The 19,532-nt window shown below is 41.8% G+C and overlaps 1 protein-coding gene and 1 pseudogene across 1 annotated transcript in view; both read right to left on the bottom strand.

Moving 5' to 3' along the window:
• The window catches only part of SPOCK1 (SPARC (osteonectin), cwcv and kazal like domains proteoglycan 1), a 2,113,319-nt gene that overhangs the window by 54,799 nt on the left and 2,038,988 nt on the right, over positions 1 to 19,532 (bottom strand). The window contains exon 9 of the mRNA XM_086931522.1: positions 7,267 to 7,329. Coding sequence (XP_086787648.1) covers positions 7,267 to 7,329 — 63 coding nt within the window. The remainder of the gene's footprint in view (positions 1 to 7,266; positions 7,330 to 19,532) is intronic.
• LOC147702942 (uncharacterized) lies at positions 1,720 to 4,051 on the bottom strand (annotated as a pseudogene).

Raw genomic sequence — 19,532 nt, 5'->3', positions numbered from 1 at the left:
CTGGGGTAAGTTCTGCAGGTTCAAAGTCCTGATGTGTAAGCAGGTTATGGGATAGGTTCAAGGTCTGGTCAATGTCCAATTGTTGTCCCAGGGAAGTAAAACATTAGCTTTGTCTTTGTAAAGGATGCGCTGGTGTATTGAGTGCAGTGATATGCATTCTCCACCGTCATGACTTTCTCCTCTCTTTAGATTTAATGTTATTGTATTATCTATGTGCTGCCAATAAATTGTCACATTCAGTACCTTTATATGGTTTCTACCTAGGGTGGGCTTTTTGATGTTGTGTTAGGTCTTTTCTCACAAATGCCTGGACACATTAGTTGTGATATGCCTTCTTCGTGTGATGAATTTCTTCCCTGTGTGGGCTTTAATGGTACATTAGAGGTGCCTTTCTAATAACTGCTTTATTGAATTCAGTGCAGTCATATAATTTCTATCCATTGTGAACTTTCTCATGTTGTGTTAGATTGCTTTTCAACAAATGCGTTGTCACAGTAAGTGCACTTATATGACTTTTCCCGTGTGGACTTTGGCTGTACCCTTCCAATAAATGCCTTGTCACTTTCTGTACATTCATACAGTTACAAAATTAAAAACACTTTGTCACATTCGGTACATTCAAACAGATTTCCCTCAATGGGGACTTTATGGTGCTGTTTTAACTCTCCCTTGCTAATAAATGCTGTGTCACATTCAGTGCAGTCTTCAGTGTGGAACTATGATGTTACGTTAGCTCTCTATTTCTTATGAATGCATTGCCATATTCAGTCTTCAGTGTGGACCTTTTATGTTGCGTTAGCTCTCTGTTTCTTATGAATGCATTGCCACGTTCAGTGCAGTCTTCAGTGTGGACCTTTGATGTTGCTTTAGCTCTCTATTTCTTATAAATGCATTGCCACGTTCAGTGCAGTCTTCAGTGTGGACCTTTGATGTTGAGTTAGCTCTCTATTTGTTATGAATGCATTGCCACATTCAATGCAGTCTTCAGTGTGGACCTTTGATGTTGCGTTAGCTCTCTATTTGTTATGAATGCATTGCCACGTTCAGTGCAGTCTTCAGTGTGGACCTTTGATGTTGGGTTAGCTCTCTATGTGTTATGAATGCATTGCCACATTCAGTGCAGTCTTCAGTGTGGACCTTTGATGTTGCGTTAGCTCTCTATTTCTTCTGAATGCATTGCCACATTCAGTGCAGTCTTCAGTGTGAACCTTTGATGTTGCGTTAGCTCTCTGTTTCTTATGAATACATTGCCACATTCAGTGCAGTATTCAGTGTGGACCTTTGGTGTTGTGTTAGCTCTCTATTTCTTATGAATGCATTGCCACATTCAATGCAGTCTTCAGTGTGGATCTTTGATGTTGCGTTAGTTCTCTATTTCTTATGAATGCAATGCCATGTTCAATACATTTACATAGTTTCTCTCCTGCATGAACATTATGATGCCATAAAATTTTGTTTTGGAATAAATCCCTTGGCGCATTCAGTGCATTAATATGGTTGATACTGCATTGGCTTTTTCCTCCAGCAGAAGACTCTATTACATTTGGTACATACATAGGATTTTTCTCCATGTTGATTTTCTGATGTCGCTTTAGGTTTCCATTTGTTATGAAGGCTTTGTGACATTCAATACATTGATATGGTTTCTCCGCTGTGTGAAATTTCTGATGTTGCATTATTTTTTGTATTGTAACAAATCCCTGGTCACATTCTATACATTCATATGGTTTCTCTCCTGTGTGAATTTTCTGATGTCGTTTTAAAGTCACCTTGTAATAAACGCCTTGTCACATTCTGTACATACATAAGGTTTCTCCCCGTGTGGATTTTCTGATGTCGTTTAAGCTCTCCTTTTCTTATAAATGCTTTGTCACATTCTGTGCATTCATAAGGTTTCTCCCCAGTATGGACTTTCTGATGTGTTTTTAAACTTTTCATTTCAACAAATGCTTTGTAACATTCAGTACAGCCATATGGTTTCTCCCCAGTGTGAATGCTCTGATGTTGGTTTAGCTCTCCATTTCTTATAAATGCTTTGTCACATTCTGTGCATTCATATGGTTTCTCCCCAGTGTGGACTTTTTTATGTATTTTTAAACTTTTCTTTTCAATAAATGCTTTGTCACATTCAGTACAGCAATATGCTTTTTTCCCAGTGTGGACTCTCTGATGTATTATTAACCTTTGCCTTGTAATAAATGCTTGGTCACATTCAGTACATTCATAGGGGTTCTCCCCAGTGTGGACTTTCTGATGTAAAATTAACTGTGACTTTTTAATAAATGCATTCTCACAATCAGCACAGGTGAATGGTCTCTCCCCAGTGTGAATTTTCAGATGTTGTGTTAAATTCTGCTTTGTAACAAATGTTTTGTCACATTCAGTACATTCATAGGATAAGGATTTCTCTCCTGTGTGGACTTTCAGATGTTGCATTAAATGTACCTTTCTAATAAATGCCTTCCCATATTCAGTGCAGCTGAATGGCCTCTCTCCAGTGTGGATTGTTTGATGTGTCTTCAGCGTTCCATATCTTTTAAATGCTTGGTCACATTCTGTACATTGATATGGTCTTTTTCCCGTGTGCACTGTTTGATGTCGTTTCAGGACCCGATTTGTTATGAATGCTTTGTCACACTCTGTGCATTCATATGGTTTCTCCCCAGTGTGGACTTTCTGGTGTATTTTTAAACTTTTCATTTCAATAAATGCTTTGTAACATTCAGTACATCCATATGGTTTCACCCCAGTGTGAATGTTCAGATATTGTTTTAGCTCTCCATTTCTTATAAATGCTTTGTCACATTCTGTGCATTCATATGGTTTGTCCCCAGTGTGGACCTTTTGATGTATTTTTAAACTTTTCTTTGCAATAAATGCTTTGTCTAATTCAGTACAGCTATATGGTTTCTCCCCAGTGTGGACTCTCTGATGTAGTATTAACTTTTGCCTTGTAATAAATGCATGGTCACATTCAGTACTTTCATAGGGTTTCTCCCCTGTGTGGACTTTCTGCTGTAAAATTAACTGTGACTTTTTAATAAATGCCTTCTCACAATCAGTACAGGTGAATGGTCTCCCCCCTGTGTGAATTTTCAGATGGTGTGTTAAATTCCGCTTTGCAACAAACTTTTTGTCACATTCAGTACATTCATAGGATAAGGATTTCTCTCCTGTGTGGACTTTCAGATGTTGCATTAGAAATACCTTTCTAATAAATGCCTTCCCACATTCAGTGCAGCTGAATGGCCTTTCTCCAGTGTGGACTGTTTGATGTGTCTTCAGCGTTCCATATCTTCTAAATGCTTGGTCACATTCTGTACATTGATATGGTCTTTTTCCAGTGTGCACTGTTTAATGTCGTTTCAGGTCCCGATTTGTTATAAATGCTTTGTCACACTCTGTACATTGATATGGTTTCTTCCCAGTGTGGACTTTTTGATGTTGCTTCAGCTGTCCATTTGTTATAAATGCTTGTTCACATTCTGTGCATTGATATGGTCTCTCCCCAGTATGGACTTTTTGATGTCGCTTCAACTCTACATGTTTTGTGAATGCTTTGGCACATTCTGTACATCGATAAGGTCTCTCCCCAGTGTGACATTTCTGATGTTTTGTTACATCTTCTTGGGTAAAAAAATGCCTTGTCACATTCTGAACATTCATAGGGTTTCTCCCCGGTGTGGATTTTCTGATGTCGTGTTAGATGTGACTTTATAATAAATGCCTTCTCACATTTAGTGCAGTTGAAGGGTCTCTCTCCAGTGTGGAATGTTATATGTAGCTTTAGCTCTACATTTGATATAAATGTTTTGTCACATTCTGCACATTGCTATGGTTTCTCCCCAGTGTGGACTTTCTGATGTTGCATTAGGAGCCAATTAGTAATAAATGCCTTGTCGCATTCTGTACATTCATACGGTTTTTCACTAGTGTGGATTTGTTGATGCAGCTTTAGATTCGTATTCCTATGGAACACTTTATTACATTCTGTACATTTATATGATCTCTCTTCTACATGGACACTCTGATGCTGCATTAGGTCTTTCATTGCAAAGAGCAGTTTTCTGCAGTCAGTCCATCAATATGGTTTTTCTCCAGTATGAAGTTCCTGATGTCGCACTTGCTCTTTCTCTGCCTAATAAATGTGGTGCCATACAGTTTTTCTCCTGTATTTTCTTTCTGATATCAGGATAGCACTTCATTTGTAATGAGTACCTCATTAGACTTGCATCAGTATGTCAGTGTGTTATGTCTTCAAAGTATATCTCCCGATGCCTCATTAAGCAGACCTCATTCGGCAGTTTGGGTTTACGGCTGTAGGAAAAGACTTTGGCGAAGCTTTAGGCTTCAAGGGAAGAGATTTAGAGGCATACTGTTTTTACATCACTTTCTACACCAGGGATGTTTAATGCCTTTACCTTTTAATTTATTACTGCGTTTATTTCACCTGCAGCAGATCACACGGCGCGCTCACCTCACACAGCACTTTGGTTGAAAATAGCTTGACTGTCGGAGTCTGACATCCAGGGCTTAAGCAGTCGCCCCCACACCGTTATTAGCAGTGACATCAGAAGTGCTTCATCCAGAGGGGGGTCAGATGGGGAAGCCCCAGAACACCCTCCAAGCACTCCCACCCGAAGCGATGGTGAGAGGATGCAGGATGGATGCGGGGCAGGGGCCCTTTCGTCTCCCTGGTTACACAATAAATGTGCCCCCCCTCTGTGCTCTGTGGTGCAGCTCAGGGTTTGCCCAAATTTAACCAGCTCCTTATTGGATCAGTGGTACTAGGTTAACTTAAAATTCTGAGGCTTTATCCACAAAAAATGATTCACTAACTATGACATCCCTGCTGACCAGTACTTAGGCTGTAGTAGCTGAACCTTCCAGAGGGTGAAATGTAGGTCATCAAACTCATTCCACTTTACAACAGCTGCTGGACATTTGCTAGATACTGCAATAAATGTACTTCCTGGGTTGCTCTAAAAGGCTAATTAGAGGGACTTTTTCTTGCAGATTGGGGGCTCATCTGCCTCTAGGACCACATAGTTATCGTTTGGGCGCTCTCTAGCAGGAGGCACATAGGCTTCAAATAGAAGATAGCAGATAGCAAAAACAGCTACAAATTATGATCAGGGTCTGAGCTAAACGGTGGGTTACCTTTTCTGTCCTTTATAGGAACGACCAGTCCAGCAGAAACCCCTGACAAAAGAAGGACAATTATCATTGTTTTCTAGAGAGTAAGATGACTATTCTCCCTTCTTCCAAGAATTGTACAACAGTGAGTTGGTTCTGCAATGCTTGCTTAAAGGTCCAATCAAGTATTCTATTCTCCTTTTGGAGGGTTGCCATAAAATAACTCATAGCTGTCCATTAGACCACCCAAGCCTCCTTTTAACATAATGAATTATGCCAATGAGATCAATGTCCTGGTCATAGTTGCCCCCAGTGACAATTACATGGCTGGTCCTCTCAGCCATACCAATAGAATGAGGTTGCTCTTCCCCCAACAGACATGGGAGTGTTAGATTCCAGCAAGGCCTCAGAAACAAAAGTAAAGGTGCTGTTAGACTGCTTTATTTTTCCTTAACAAGTCTGAGCAGTCGGTCAAGTGCTTTGCTGGGTTCACTGCCATGACAAGGTTGTTATGAGCAGGAAGGTTGTTGCCTTGCCCAGAGCGTTATATGATTAATGCTTTCCTCCAGACATAGTCTTGGTTGTTGGTTAATATAAACCGTGCCTAAAGAACATGTCAAATGTTTAGCTTGTAAAAACTATAATTCTATGTAAGTTATTCCACTCTTTCCTTCTAGATGTTTGGATATTATTTACAGGTTCTCAGTGCTTACACATTTTAAAAGTTAGCAATAAATAGGTATAAGCTTTAAAGAGATACTCAGCTTTTTACATGCATTCCTCAATCTCACTATGTTGTGATTGCTGAAAGTAAAATAAAGGTATTGAAATGCTGTGGGGAAAATGTTGCACATTTTCTACAAACCTCATCACACCAGCGACGATTCCCAGAAATACACATATACCTCTTTACGGTTTAATCTACCACTTCCCTCTTTCTGCCATGATATACTGACAGTCAACTAGTCATGAACTAATCTACAACATTTAGGACATTTGTTTGAAAATTTTGGGGCAGATTTACAAGCCTGTTTCACCACTTTTGCATCACGCAAAAGTGGCGCAAGGGGCTTGTAATTATGCCCCCTTATCTTCAGCTCCTTCACTATACTTTCATCTACTTTTTCTATCTCTAATTAGTTTCATTTAACATATACAGCTAAGGAATTTTATGGACACATACTAGAGTACGTTAAACCGGCCTCATAATCTAAAAGTGGTCAACATAATGGATGTCAAAAAGCAAAGGTGGTACACCTTGAGGATTTCAAAACTTTTCAAGATAGCATTTCACAAAATGTTGCACCAAAAATGTCATTTCTTTTAGTTTAGCAGCATTCTTTGTAGATAATTAATTTGTAACTTCATCTTTTGTTGACTTCTTTTTTCATAAATTCAACAATGCAATTATATCAGTGAAGTAGTGTGGCTCACTGGTTAGAGGCGGCAGACCCGAGAGCAGAGGACAGCCCGGGACCAGGGTTCGATTCCCGGCGCAGCAGGTTTCTGGACCAGGGTCAGCGGACTCGATAATTCTCTCGCCTCGGTGCCCACTCTGATCAGCGTTCACACTCGGCAACTCTGGGCATTAGCTTGCCTCATCTTCACTAACGGCCCCACCAGACCGCCGGGGATGCCTGGTCTCACCCTGGAGATACCCATTAAGGGACCATCTCTCAGGGAAACCAGGAAGGGTTTCGCAGCGGTCGAAGCGCCTTGGGACCCTCCGGGTAAGTAGTGCGCTATATAAATGCCTATACATTTACATTTACATACATCAGTGAGCAACAGCTAAATCGAAAAATAAGCTGACCTGTCGCCTATTTCATCAAAACAAATACTTTTTAATAGAACTGTAAGACAAGTGATTTTAGATTGGGAATTTAAAGGCAATAGAAACAATAACAATTCCCTTTGGAAGTTCAGGAAATCAGACCCCTATGCTGTGAAAAGGAATTATGTCCCAGAACTGCTAAGCTTAACAAGATATCTGCTTGAAATTACTATGCCATTTGATATATTAAATGTTGGCCTTTTTTGCAACTAGTAATTCCTGTCTCAATGAACACAATCATATGATGAGAGCAACGTATAGCGTTGCTTACATGAAAACAACTGAACCAGACTCACCCAACAGGTTTCTTCCTCGACTTAGCTTTTGAATTCTGTTCATTTCATTTTGACATGGGAGTCCTGAAAAAAATGTAAAAATACCATCCTTAAATATTGCAAGCCAATATTCTTATATTTCAATATAATCTTAAAATTTGATTTGATAATTTATTGTTCATTTCCTTATTGGCTCAATTTAGAGTATGATAATAACCAAAATCTTTTGCACTGTGGAAGAAATTATGAATCCTATATTGGAGGATTCTCTGTACATGGAGATCTTGCCTGCTGAAATACTGCTGTAATATCCATAACAGAGCAGGAGAATTCTAAATTGATAGAGTAACATCAGTGGAAGATGTATGACTTCCACCACAAATCAAAAGACTTTAACACCCAACTCTAAACCCACCCCATTATATTAGTTCAATACCTCAAAAATATAGTAATCCTTGCAGCATACACATTCATTCATTTATTTCATATTTTTTATGTTTAGGGAAAACATGTTTAAGGGAATCAAACAAGGTTGTCTTCATTATCTTCAAGATGAAACGCCATTTACCTTTTTGTCTGGTGAGCACCACTGTTCCTTTTACACTTAACACTTTTACACTTGAGCTAGAACATTTGATATGGATGCCAATAACGCTGTAAACAAATCTGTGATCCTGGTTTTGAGGTTCAAGGAATGTTTAATTAATATGGCCTGGTTTAAATTCATATTAAAATTTTGTCAAAGACTCAAGAATCTATTACGGCATATAGATGTTTCAGCTCATTTAAACTATGAATTGCCTTAGGATTTAAGTATATGAAAGCTCTGTAAAGTTTAATTATCACATAGGAGATCCCGTAACATGTCTCAACACAATGATATTGCATTGTTGCCTCTGTGACAAAACCTTGTGTCCTGATGGTCTCACAAATTAGTAAGAACTCTTAAAAGACACTGGAGCAATACACAGGAGAAAGACTTCAACATTTTTATCTCTCAATGGCCATCACAATTTCATCCCTCAATACATTTTAGACAGCCACGGCCCGTGGAAGGAGTTCCGTGGGGCAGACAGGCGGGGTGGGGCAGGGGCAGGGTGGATGATTGCAGGTAAGTAAACAATTATATTAAATAAATAAATGTTGCGATGCAGGGCGCGTTACGGGATTTGCTGATTTTAGGTAAAACTTAACAAGATTGGTCTCTAGTAAGTGTATCTATAGGGTCATTACCCATCATCCACTGCTGTGGCATTCCTTTTTTTAGAATCTAATACAGAGTAGCTCATTAGAGACAATTAGCTTTTGCGAGCCAAGCACTACTATTTTCACCAAGCCCTTTGCATTGATTTAAAACTTGCTATATCCAAAAATTCTGCACAAATTATTAACTGTGGGACTATCTTTGACCTATATATTTTCCTCAATGTAATACAATGCTAACACTTCCATTGTTTCTTTTATTTGGGGGTAATGAGATACCTAACCCTCAAGGGTAGCGGAGTGCTTTAGACATACTGAGAAAAACTTTTCTGACATATAGGGGGGTCACAGGCAGACATTTACTAAAGCTCACACATTGATACAATTGACGAAACAGAAATACATGAATTTACAATGTTTACTTTGAGGGTGAATAAAGGAGGTAGGTGGTGGTACTGATAGAAGAAGAGGGCTTTGAATGTTGTTCTAAAGTAGGAGAGTAAGGCAGTCTCTAATAAAGTGGAGGACAGTCTACCAACAAGTAAGAGTGGATTTTGGAAGGCTGAAAAACATAGCGCTGCCTCATGTAGTGTGAGGGAGGATAGAGTCTTGCACCATTGACTGGAAGGATAGTAGTGTGAGCAAGCCGGCCTCTGAATTTTCTGGCATGTTCTCTTTGAGAAATTAAAGAAACTGATGTAGAAATCGCAAGACAGGGCATTGATGAAGCATGTTGTAGAAGCCTTCTAATGCACATTGTTGAGTTGAATTACAATTACATTGTTGAGTTCGTCTTTGACTGAGATGAACTCCAAAGGTGCAATCCTTTCTATGGTATTGTGCTCAGGGGAAAGGGGCGAGTACAGCAACTTGCAGGTGTGAGAAGCTTTCCAGAGGTGCCAGTGGGAGTGATCCTGCTAAAACAAAAGTATCTAAGCATGTGTCAGGAGTTGGGGACTGAAGACATTGTTGCAGGAAGTATGACTGGACGCAGATACCTGCATTATGTGCCACCAATAGGCAGTTTGTTGTGGTGCCACGATTTCTGGAGTTGGAACTCCTCAAATGGAAAGCGGGCAAGTTCAGATACATGCTGAAATGGGGCACATTTTGAGTGTGCTATGTTCTTGCCTGAGAATGACAGAACCTGTGGATCTTGGAACATGTAAATCAATGGTTTGGTAACAGGGTCTAAAGATGCCTGCTACAGGTCTGAGAGAGGGTGATGTGGGGGTTAATGGACTGCCAAAGGGCTACTCATCATGAGAACAAGCTCTGTTGGGAACAATTCATGTGGAAGGCGAACCTAATACATACAAAGTATGGCAGTTCACTTTTCCTTCTCTAAAGCACAGCTTCCTCTTTGTGACACATGGCGGCAGGCATCTGAAGAGCAGATAGTGGTCCATGGGAGCACGGTATGCTTTCCTTGATGTCATACCTAGCAAAAAAAGTCTTTAAAAACAACACTTGTCCTTATAGGAGACATGGACTGTTTAAAAATAACCTGCAAGGAATGTGAACTCAGGAGTGAACATCTGGTCTTTGCACACCCTCACTGCTGTTTTCACAGGGATTCTCTGGGGACTCACAGAATGCTCCTTGCCCACTTACTATGCATTAGAAACCATGTTTTGTGATGTGCGGAGAATCCACATCTTATGTCTAATTAGTAGCTCTGTTGCTTCGCAAAACGAATGCCAGAGACCGGATTATGAATAACCTGTTCGCAGAATTTCAGATTTACTGCATGAACTTCAGAAAGCACAACTGGGAAGCACAAAGCAGTGACTGCCTATCTCTGTTTTTTAAGCTGTACTATTTGCAGCTCATGCACTAAATTGGAGATATTCGGAGTTAAAAATATGCTCTTTTAGGCACAGCTCACACAATAAAGGCGCTCAGCTCTCAGAGCAGCTGTTCATGATGTTGGAGCGGGAATGACATTTTCACTTTTTATTGACGTAAGAAACCAAATTATGACACTTCTGAGAGATAATTAATAAACATGCACCAATTACACATTCAAGAAAATATGACATGACAAGAAAACGTTTAGTTATTGTATTGTGAAAACATGTAGAAATGATGTAGCCCAGATAATATCATTCGTGTAAATAACACAGACTGTGATTTATTAATTGACAAAGTACTATATTTCATTACATGTGCTAGAAATGTGTAAATCGTGAATTCTCATTGTTAAAAATGGGGGTCTCTAATTGGCAGAGGTTGGTACCTTTGTCCAAGTAGGGACCCTTCTTCCTAGTTAGGGTAAGGGGGATACACTTCTAAAATAATCCCTGCTCACCCCCCTTGGTAGCTTGGCATGAGCAGACAGGCTCTTCTCAGAGGCAGTGTGTAAAGCATTTGTGCACGCATACAGTAATACAGTGAAAACACTACAAATGGACACCAAACCAGCTTAGAAAAAAACAAATATGTAAATATAGATATTTTGCAAGACAACCTTAAAATTATAGAAATAGCTGAAAAACACAGTTCCTCTGAGTCAGTAGCTCCGTCCAGAACTACCCAGATGCTAAAACAGCAAAGTCTAACAGTTCCAGCCAACCGCAGCAGTACGGGCCAGCTAAAGCAGTGACAGACTCATGAACAGTACCTTTCTCGTGGCGGCTGACACATTGGTGCGAGTCGGTCGAGGTCAACAATCGCGTTTGCATTGCAAACAAATGGAAGCAGTGCAGGGTGCGGTGCCCTCACGATGCAGTACAGGCAGCGGCTCGGCGACGGCCTTCCACACGGTGCCATTGAGCCCAAGGCTTATGGTGAAGGGTGAGGTGATGCTCTATGCGGTGCTGGCAGGTTGCGATGCAGCGACGGAACTGGTCGATGTACTGGTCCAGCAGCGGCGGTGTTGGTGACGTCCAGGCAGGGTGGGATGAGGCGGTTCGGAGTGCAGTGCACTCAGGAGGGGGTGCAAGCAACGGCTCGGTGACGATCATCCAGATAGCATTGGTGAGACCAAGGATGCGGTGCAAAGTGCGGCATTGCCTTCTGCGGGGACTTCAGGACCCAGAATCCGGCAACGGACTCTGTGACAGAGTCGGTTGCCCTTTTCTTCTACGGTGACTGAAACCTGCGGTTCCAGAGATGGTGGCCAGAAGGATCGTGAGGTCTTTGCTATTCCTGAGACTGTTGTAGATGATTCTAGGACTCTAGTTAATATTCCCGATTTCATGCCCTTATGTGGTTATATCAAATCATACCCTTATATAGGCATAAGAATCATACCCATATTAAGACATAGCCAAATGCAGTCCAAATACGGCAAGGCTACTCCCATAGACTCCTAGAAAGCACAACGCGTTCTTAAACAAACCAAGCCTCCAGCAGCCCGGGAATTCCCCCTGCTTCTGTATTGATTTGTCCTAGAACTCCTGGAGTCCTAAACTGCGAGTTCTTAGTGACGTCTTATGTCCAACCTTACGTCAAAACTCGGCACCTTCCAGGTATAAATATACCAGAATCTGCCTTAAGAAACACACAGTGTTTGGAGCAGATCGGCTATCTACTTGCCTGACACCCTGCTGATGCGAGTGTCGAAGGAAGCCGACCCTCCCTGCTGATGCACTGAGAGAGACGCTGTCTTTTCTCTTGCCGAGAAATCCAGCTCCAGTGTTTCCCTGCCACCCTTGCGGGTTGCTGGGAGATCGAGTCCTGAGAAAGAGATACAAGACCTCCTTCATTCCATAACCAAGGTACGGAGCTGATTAGACCCACAGAGAATTCTTGATTCAGATTCTTGGCAAACACTGTAACTCATCTACTCCTTCCCTGTACTAGGCTTAGGTTAGGTACACTGGGGTAAGCATATCTTAGAAACACCAGTTGAGTAAGTTTAGTCATTATTTTATCATTGTATGTATTTTATCAATTTTAAGTATCTTATGGCTTAGAAACCATATAAATGCTTTTACAGTATTATTTCATAATACTCATTTTACTGTACGCACTTTACTTTATGACAAAAATTGCAATTGTGGCAATTCACTTCTCTTGCATGAGAAAGTAGACTACTCAATAAATAACCTTTTTATTGAAAACGCCCGTCTCTCTATTTCTCTGCACTCCTGGTGAAACTAAGCATGCATGATTGACTGAGTGAAACAGCTATCTATTGTTTCCGCAACTCTGGAGACATACTCCTTATTCTGGGGGAGCAAAGTTGTCATGTTTATGCGGTTGTCAGAAACTAATCCCTTCTTGTCTATTCAGGAAAGTTAACACCTTCTTGTTTACTCGAGAAAGTTTCTAGTGACCTCTGAGCTAGCTGGCATTTCATAATTAAGTCTAACATATTCAATAGAGACCTAGTCGACCTCAGTCCTACGTCTACACTGTCGTTTATGTTAATCCAATGCGCAGAGCCTATTGGGAATATAGGAACTACACTACATGGCGGCCAACGTTTGGTAAGGCGATAATTTAATGCTAGATACTAGAGTAACTCAGTCGTGCTTTTTCACACAAACCCCTTTTTTCCGTAAAAACTCCAATAGGCGTCTGGAGTGGGTAAAAGGTTAATGTCCACCAGAACTTAGTAGGAAGAGATTCCTATGTATTAGTTTTTGGTTTAGTCAACGTTGAAGGATACAGTGTTCCAAAATATTGTGCACCTAATCTTTGTTTCCTTGAAACTTGCTCTGAAAACTCTCAGTCAGCAAAATGACAGAGAGTGACGACGAAAGGGAGAGAGCTAGAATAGCAACTCAACTATTAGAGGAAGACACAAGTCTTCAGCAAAACAACCCAGATGCAATAACCATCCCGGTAAATGTAAGGAAGAATTTAACTATAAAACTTATAGAAAATGGTGTATCATCGAGAGGTGGTACAGTCATATTTGTTGTTGAGGCACATGAATGTCGGCAGACAGAGGTATTCTATTCTTGGATACATTTTCCAGCAGCAAATGTTGTAACACACAAGTTCCACTACTACAAAGCAGGGGAACCTCCAGCGGAATACGTTCCTTTCGAGGACGTTGAAATTCCACTAACTTACCAGGAGCATCAGCTCTGGTTTAATGGTGCCCTAAAAACTTCAAAATCGCATTACCAGGCTCGGTCCACTAGGTAGACCAGGAGCCACATGGCCGGTTCTATCCAGCTATACACCACATCCTGACATTGAAGAAATGTCAGACAGAGAACTTTTAGTTCAACTAAAACAATTAATTAAAATACATAGACAATTGGTACAATATGTCATGTGGACTTTAACAGTCCAACCTACTGCAAACATTCCACAGCACACCCCTCACCAGGGGAACACTAATACAATTACACCACAGACTATACAATCAGTCATTGGTAAATTACCCGCAAAACGGGAACAAATTCCGTTCTGGTTAGCTCAAAAAATTACTCAAATAGAGGCAGTATTTCCTGATACTACCCCTCACGAAAAACACAGAATTCTGACAACCTGCCTACCAATGGGGATTGGACTGTGACACTTGGGGAACAGACTTTGCTTCAATCTACACAAAAACGCATGGGTTCCGTCTTTCGTGGTTATACCAGACGTACTAAGACAGATTCAAAATGAATACGGTCCAGAGCCTGCTTTAAATCTAGGTATGAAATTGCTGAAAGACTTTAAGCAAGTCTCAGCTATACTAATAGCCAACATAAAAGGAGAAGCAGCATCCATGGCGATCCGCCAGAAATTAAAAGAAACAGAAATAGCAGACCCACCTTTTGAACTTGCCAGAATAATTGAAAAATCATATGAAGAATTAGGTAGAGACAGTTTGGGTGGGAAACCACTAAAACCACAACTAACAGAAAATCCTGAAAAGACTTTCATTAAAAATAATTTAATAACTCAAAAGAAGAAGTGGGAAGGTAATAAACAGACCTCTCCCAGAGAAAAACTGTTTCAAACCAGAGGAAGGTCTCCCCAACGGAGAGATAGATCTCCAGACCGGGGGGGTAGGTCTCCTCAACGGGAGCCCTCTGAGAAAAGATATAACCTTAGAAATAGGGAAAATTTGAAAAAACCTGACAGATATCAAGATATTGATACACATCCCTCTCGATCTTTTTAGACTTCCTCACAAAAATTGGAAAAAAGAGGACGGTCAGAAAATAAAGAAGAGCGCGTCAAGTCCAAAGACAAAGAACCTGCTCATCAATGTAAAACATTACAGTTTCCCAAAAAGAAGGTAGCCAGTATTAAAGTAAAACATGCCAAGGATTCTGAGGACACAACTCAAGAACGGAGAATGGGCCCAGACAATGCTAGACAGCGCAGCAGAAGTGACCATAGCTCGCAAGATCCTGATGAATCTTCTGGAGACAGTGGACACGAATGAATACATTCAAGTGGAAACTGCAGATACCAGGGATAGCGTGCCCCATAAATTATAGGAAATAACATTATGTATAGAGGGGGACAAAACTAGGAAAATAAGAGGTCTCTTCTGGGAGAACCTATCTAAAGGTTATGATATCCTTCTAGCAGAAAAGGACTGGCCACCAGAGTTTGTCATTCCAATTCATAAAAAATACACATATGCTAGAAAATGGGCAGTGGCCCAAGCTCCTGCATTATATAAAAATCATGTAGGATGGGATGAGGATTCTCCTCACCATAAAATCCAGTTAAAAAATCAACCTACTGCACAAAGGCAGTATCCTGTTAAGCAAGAAGCTAAAAAACAAGTCAGGGAGATCTTAGATCAACTTGAGTACCAAGGGGTGATTGAAACATGCACCTCACAAATGAATAATCCTTTGTTCCTGTATCCAAACCAGACAATTCATATCGTCTAGTATTGGACTACAGACACTTAAACTCCTGTTGCAAAACATTTGCAGTACAAAATTCACACAGTGCAGCCCTGATGAATAACATTATGGGCAAAAAATATAAAACAACATGAGTTATTTCAAATGGTTTCTTCTGTCAAAACATAGCACCAGAAAGCAGGTATTTGACCGCTTTCTCCAGTATGGGGGCTCAAAAGCAATTTTATCGTCTCCCACAGGGATTCAAGAATAGCCAGGATTATTTTCAGCCAGAGTAACAGAGTTACTACAAATGTATGATGATGAGGCATTATCTTATGTCGACGATATCTATCTAACAGACGATGACCTGGAGACACACTTGAAAAGAGTGAACACCATAATACTTGGGTTCGCATCTGAAGGGTACAAATTTAACTTTAAAAAGTCACCAATTGCCCACCTCACTGTCCTATTTTTAGGATATGAGTTATCAAGTGAAGGCAAAAGCCTAGAAGACAACTTCTTAGAGTAGTGTGCAGTACTCCAAGCCCTAAAAACGCTGACAAACTTACAATCAATTCTAGGTTTCCTGAATTTCGGAAGAACTTACATTCTAAATTATGCAGAGAGGGGTGAACCGCTCTACGAACTAATAAAACCTGATTTCAAAGCAATTATTGGACTCAGAAACACACAGAAATTTTAAGATCATTACAAACAGACATGTTAACTAAAACAAAACTGCAAACACGCGCGAACGAACGCAACCTTGTAATTCGAGTCATCCCAGGAGGATACGGATTTACATACCTAACCACTAATGAGGGAGAAACAGTACCAATAGCTTACAAATCAAACTTGTGCACACAAGCTGAAATGAAATTCAGTTCCACTGAAAAGATTCTAACTACGGTACAAACTGCTGTAGCAAAAGAAAGAACCCTGGCACAAGAAAGAGCCCTGGCACAAGGTAAACGCATAATAATCGTTACACCAACACCTGCCCTAGAAGCAGTAACAAGAGCAAGCATTCCGAATGCTAAAGCCTTACATCCGAGATGGATACAATGGGTTGATTCTCTTGCTGCATCAGACGTAATATACAAATTTGATCCTAACTTAAAAACGCAAGAATTTCTCCAATACGAATACGAATGTCCTCTGCCAACTGAAATTCTACCTCTGGAACAGTACACCTGTGTAATCTACGCAGACAGATTTGCACAACACTACGTTGTGGATAAAAAAGCATATAGTGCTGCGTGCGCGATTGTAAAAGGTTGCTGGCGCATAGGTAAATTTAGACCGTTAATCACTAAAACTGAATCGCTCAGAAACTGTACAGCTCAGCGAGCTGAACTACATGCTTTCAAGATGGCGCTTGAAAATTCAGATCACGAATTCCCCACACTAATAGTGTGCGATTCGCATTACTGCATCGAATCTTACAATAATTCCATGCAGACCTGGATTGAAAATGGTTACAAAGATGAAAGAGGTTGCACAATAAAGCATAAAAAGCTTTGGGAACGGGTAGTTCTTTTACAGAAAGAACTACGAAAGACTCAGTGATACATACGCAGAGTCTTCAACAATGCAGGGAATTCATTGGCTAATAAAGCCACAGCGGCAGCTGGTCAACCAGCTTCCGTAGCTGCAAAAAAGCGTTCTAAAAAACAAATAGATGGTGAAAAGCTACTTGCAGTAAAAGCCTCTATGGAAGGCAATTATGCGGCGTTAACTCTGAATTATCCACTCGGAAATACATACATAATTGATGCAAACTACGTTCCTTTTGCTCAAATCCCTGGAGTGGGGGTTAGAGTAATTCCAAACACAAACCGGAAAGTCTTCTTGATACAAGAAGCACACATGGGAATGGGTCTGAGGCACCAAGAGATCCTGAAATCTCTAATAGAATTGCAATCAAGATATTGGTGGCCGGGAATGAGCGTGCAAGTTTATAACTTTGCAATGGATTGTCAGGACTGCACTAGAGATCGCAGTTATGAACCGGACCAGATATCTGATTCTAGTACAGTAAGACCAGCCCAGACACCACTACTAGACAGCATTAGACTATCTATACGCAGGCGTCCGACCGGACAAATGCAATCCCATAAATATTAAGACGAGATTCATTTGGATGTGGCCCTAGCGCTCTACTGACGCCAGAACTGTTATAAAAGATTTGCGAGTCTCTATCGGCACATACGCAATTGACATGCTACATTCTGACCAGGGTCCTGAGTCTAGCTCTCGGGCTTACAAGGAGGCCATGACCAGCATGGGCATTTCATTGCGGTACTCTAGTCCATTCCATCCTGAGGGAAATGCGGTGGTGGAAAGAAAAAAACGTGACATAAAGCAATCTATAACAGCAAGGGTATTAGGTTCAGGTCATGGGTGGGTCAAACATCTAATAAGTGTTGAACGTAGTCTTAATAATCTGCCAAGAAATTCTCTGGGTGGAATCACTCCGTATGAACTTTTCTTTGGTACAAGAATGATAATCGAAGATCTTGATTGTCAGACTTCAGTGGTGGAACAACAAGCTTTTGATATCAAAGATCGTTTGGCTGTTTTACAGGACTTGAATGAAGCAAGAAGAAGTCTAAGTAACACACAGCTAAAGCCAACGGCCACTGAAGAGAAACCACCTGTCCCAGCAAGACCTGTCTGGATTCCAAAGATTGGGGATCCGGTCAGAGAAAAAATCGCGGTGAAGAAGGAATTTGGGCCTTCTTACAGAAAAGCAGTAACTGTCTTAGCTATCAGATGAACTGATAGGCGTTATCAGAGATGGAGAAGATGTGAGGCGGGGCTTCCTGGCGCTTCTTGCCTCTGTAAGCAGCCACTACCTCGGGGTTGGACACTGGCAACCACTTGTAGGGGTTCACAGTGGCACAGAAAAGACCAGAGTACGTCTGAAATTAAAGAAAGGCAAAACTGATGCAGCTCTCTCCTCTCCCTCCCTCCGGGCTCCGAGAAGTGAATTAACATCGGCAGCGCTTCTTTTGGGTTGCTTACTTAAAAGCGCATCTAAGAACGGTGAATAATTTTTTTAAACCGGCAACTTGAAAGAAATTAATCAGCATACCATCTGCTTTGTTTTCTCCCTTTGCTCCGAGCCCTGTTCAGTTTCGGCGTTTGGGGAGGCGCTTCTGCTCTGAGCACACCTGTGACCTGTGTAGACTCTCAACGGCCAGAGCATTCTAGCCGATACAGAGCCCGCATGGATACACATCGTGGAAAACTCTGTTTCAGCACATAACCGGTCGATGCTCCGGCGGAGGCTCCACAGACTCTGTCAAAGCAGAATTGCGGTGAGAATTTTGTAAATTAAACAGCGCATGTTATTCTATCACCTGGGGAGGAGATTTTGGATAAACATTCATACTGTGGCTCTTGGATTGGAGGCTCCCTGCCCCCTGTTCCTTGCTCGTTTTAGTCGCTCATAGACTAACCTGGACTAAATAGCAGAAGAGCTTGGCTATACGAAAGATATGTGGCACCCTTGGCTGTCTGTTCTGTTCTGACAAGGGGCTTACTTGCACAGTCCTCCCTGCAGCCTTTAGACTCACCAGCACATCGTTGGACTTCCTCTTTGCTCCTGCCTCCCGGCCCCTGACTCCTGACTCCCCCCGCCGCCACAGCCTCTCTCCATCCCGGCGCGGCCACTGTGAGGGGGAGGGGGTGACCACAAACTACAACTCCCAGGGCCATTAGCGCCAGGAAGCCGCTCCTGCCTAATCACGCGCCTGGAGGTGCATAAAAATCGCGGACAGCCCCGGGTGAGTGGATTTACTTGCACATTCCTCCCTGCAGCCTTTAGACTCACCGGCACATCGTTGGACTTCCTCTTTGCTCCTACCTCCTGGCCCCTGACTCCTGACTCCCACGCCACCACAGCCTCTCTCCATCCCGGCGCGGCCGCTGTGAGGGGGAGGGGGAGACCACAAACTACAACTCCCAGGGCCATTAGCGCCAGGAAGCCGCTCCTGCCTAATCACGCGCCTGGAGGCGCACAAAAATCGCGGACAGCCCCCGCGTTGCGGGACGCGCGTGGGCAAGCCGGGCTAAGCCCGGGCAAAGGGCGGGCCGTCCAAGGCCGGAGGAGGCTGGGCTGGGCCACCTCCATTTGGTCCTGCGCCTTATGCTGGGTGACTTTTTCGATTTTATACCGTTCAACTTTTATGGCTCATGCACCTATGATTTGTTGAGGTCTGGGTTACCTATATTGTATTTGATATATTGTTAACTTCTTATTACGCACCCCAGTGTCCTGCGTCATGGCGGCTCCCCAAAGGATTGTAAACAAGC

Source organism: Lissotriton vulgaris, chromosome 7 (assembly GCF_964263255.1).
Source record: "Lissotriton vulgaris chromosome 7, aLisVul1.2, whole genome shotgun sequence".
Lineage (NCBI taxonomy): Eukaryota > Metazoa > Chordata > Amphibia > Caudata > Salamandridae > Lissotriton > Lissotriton vulgaris.
This window is presented reverse-complemented; position numbering and strand designations above follow the sequence as displayed.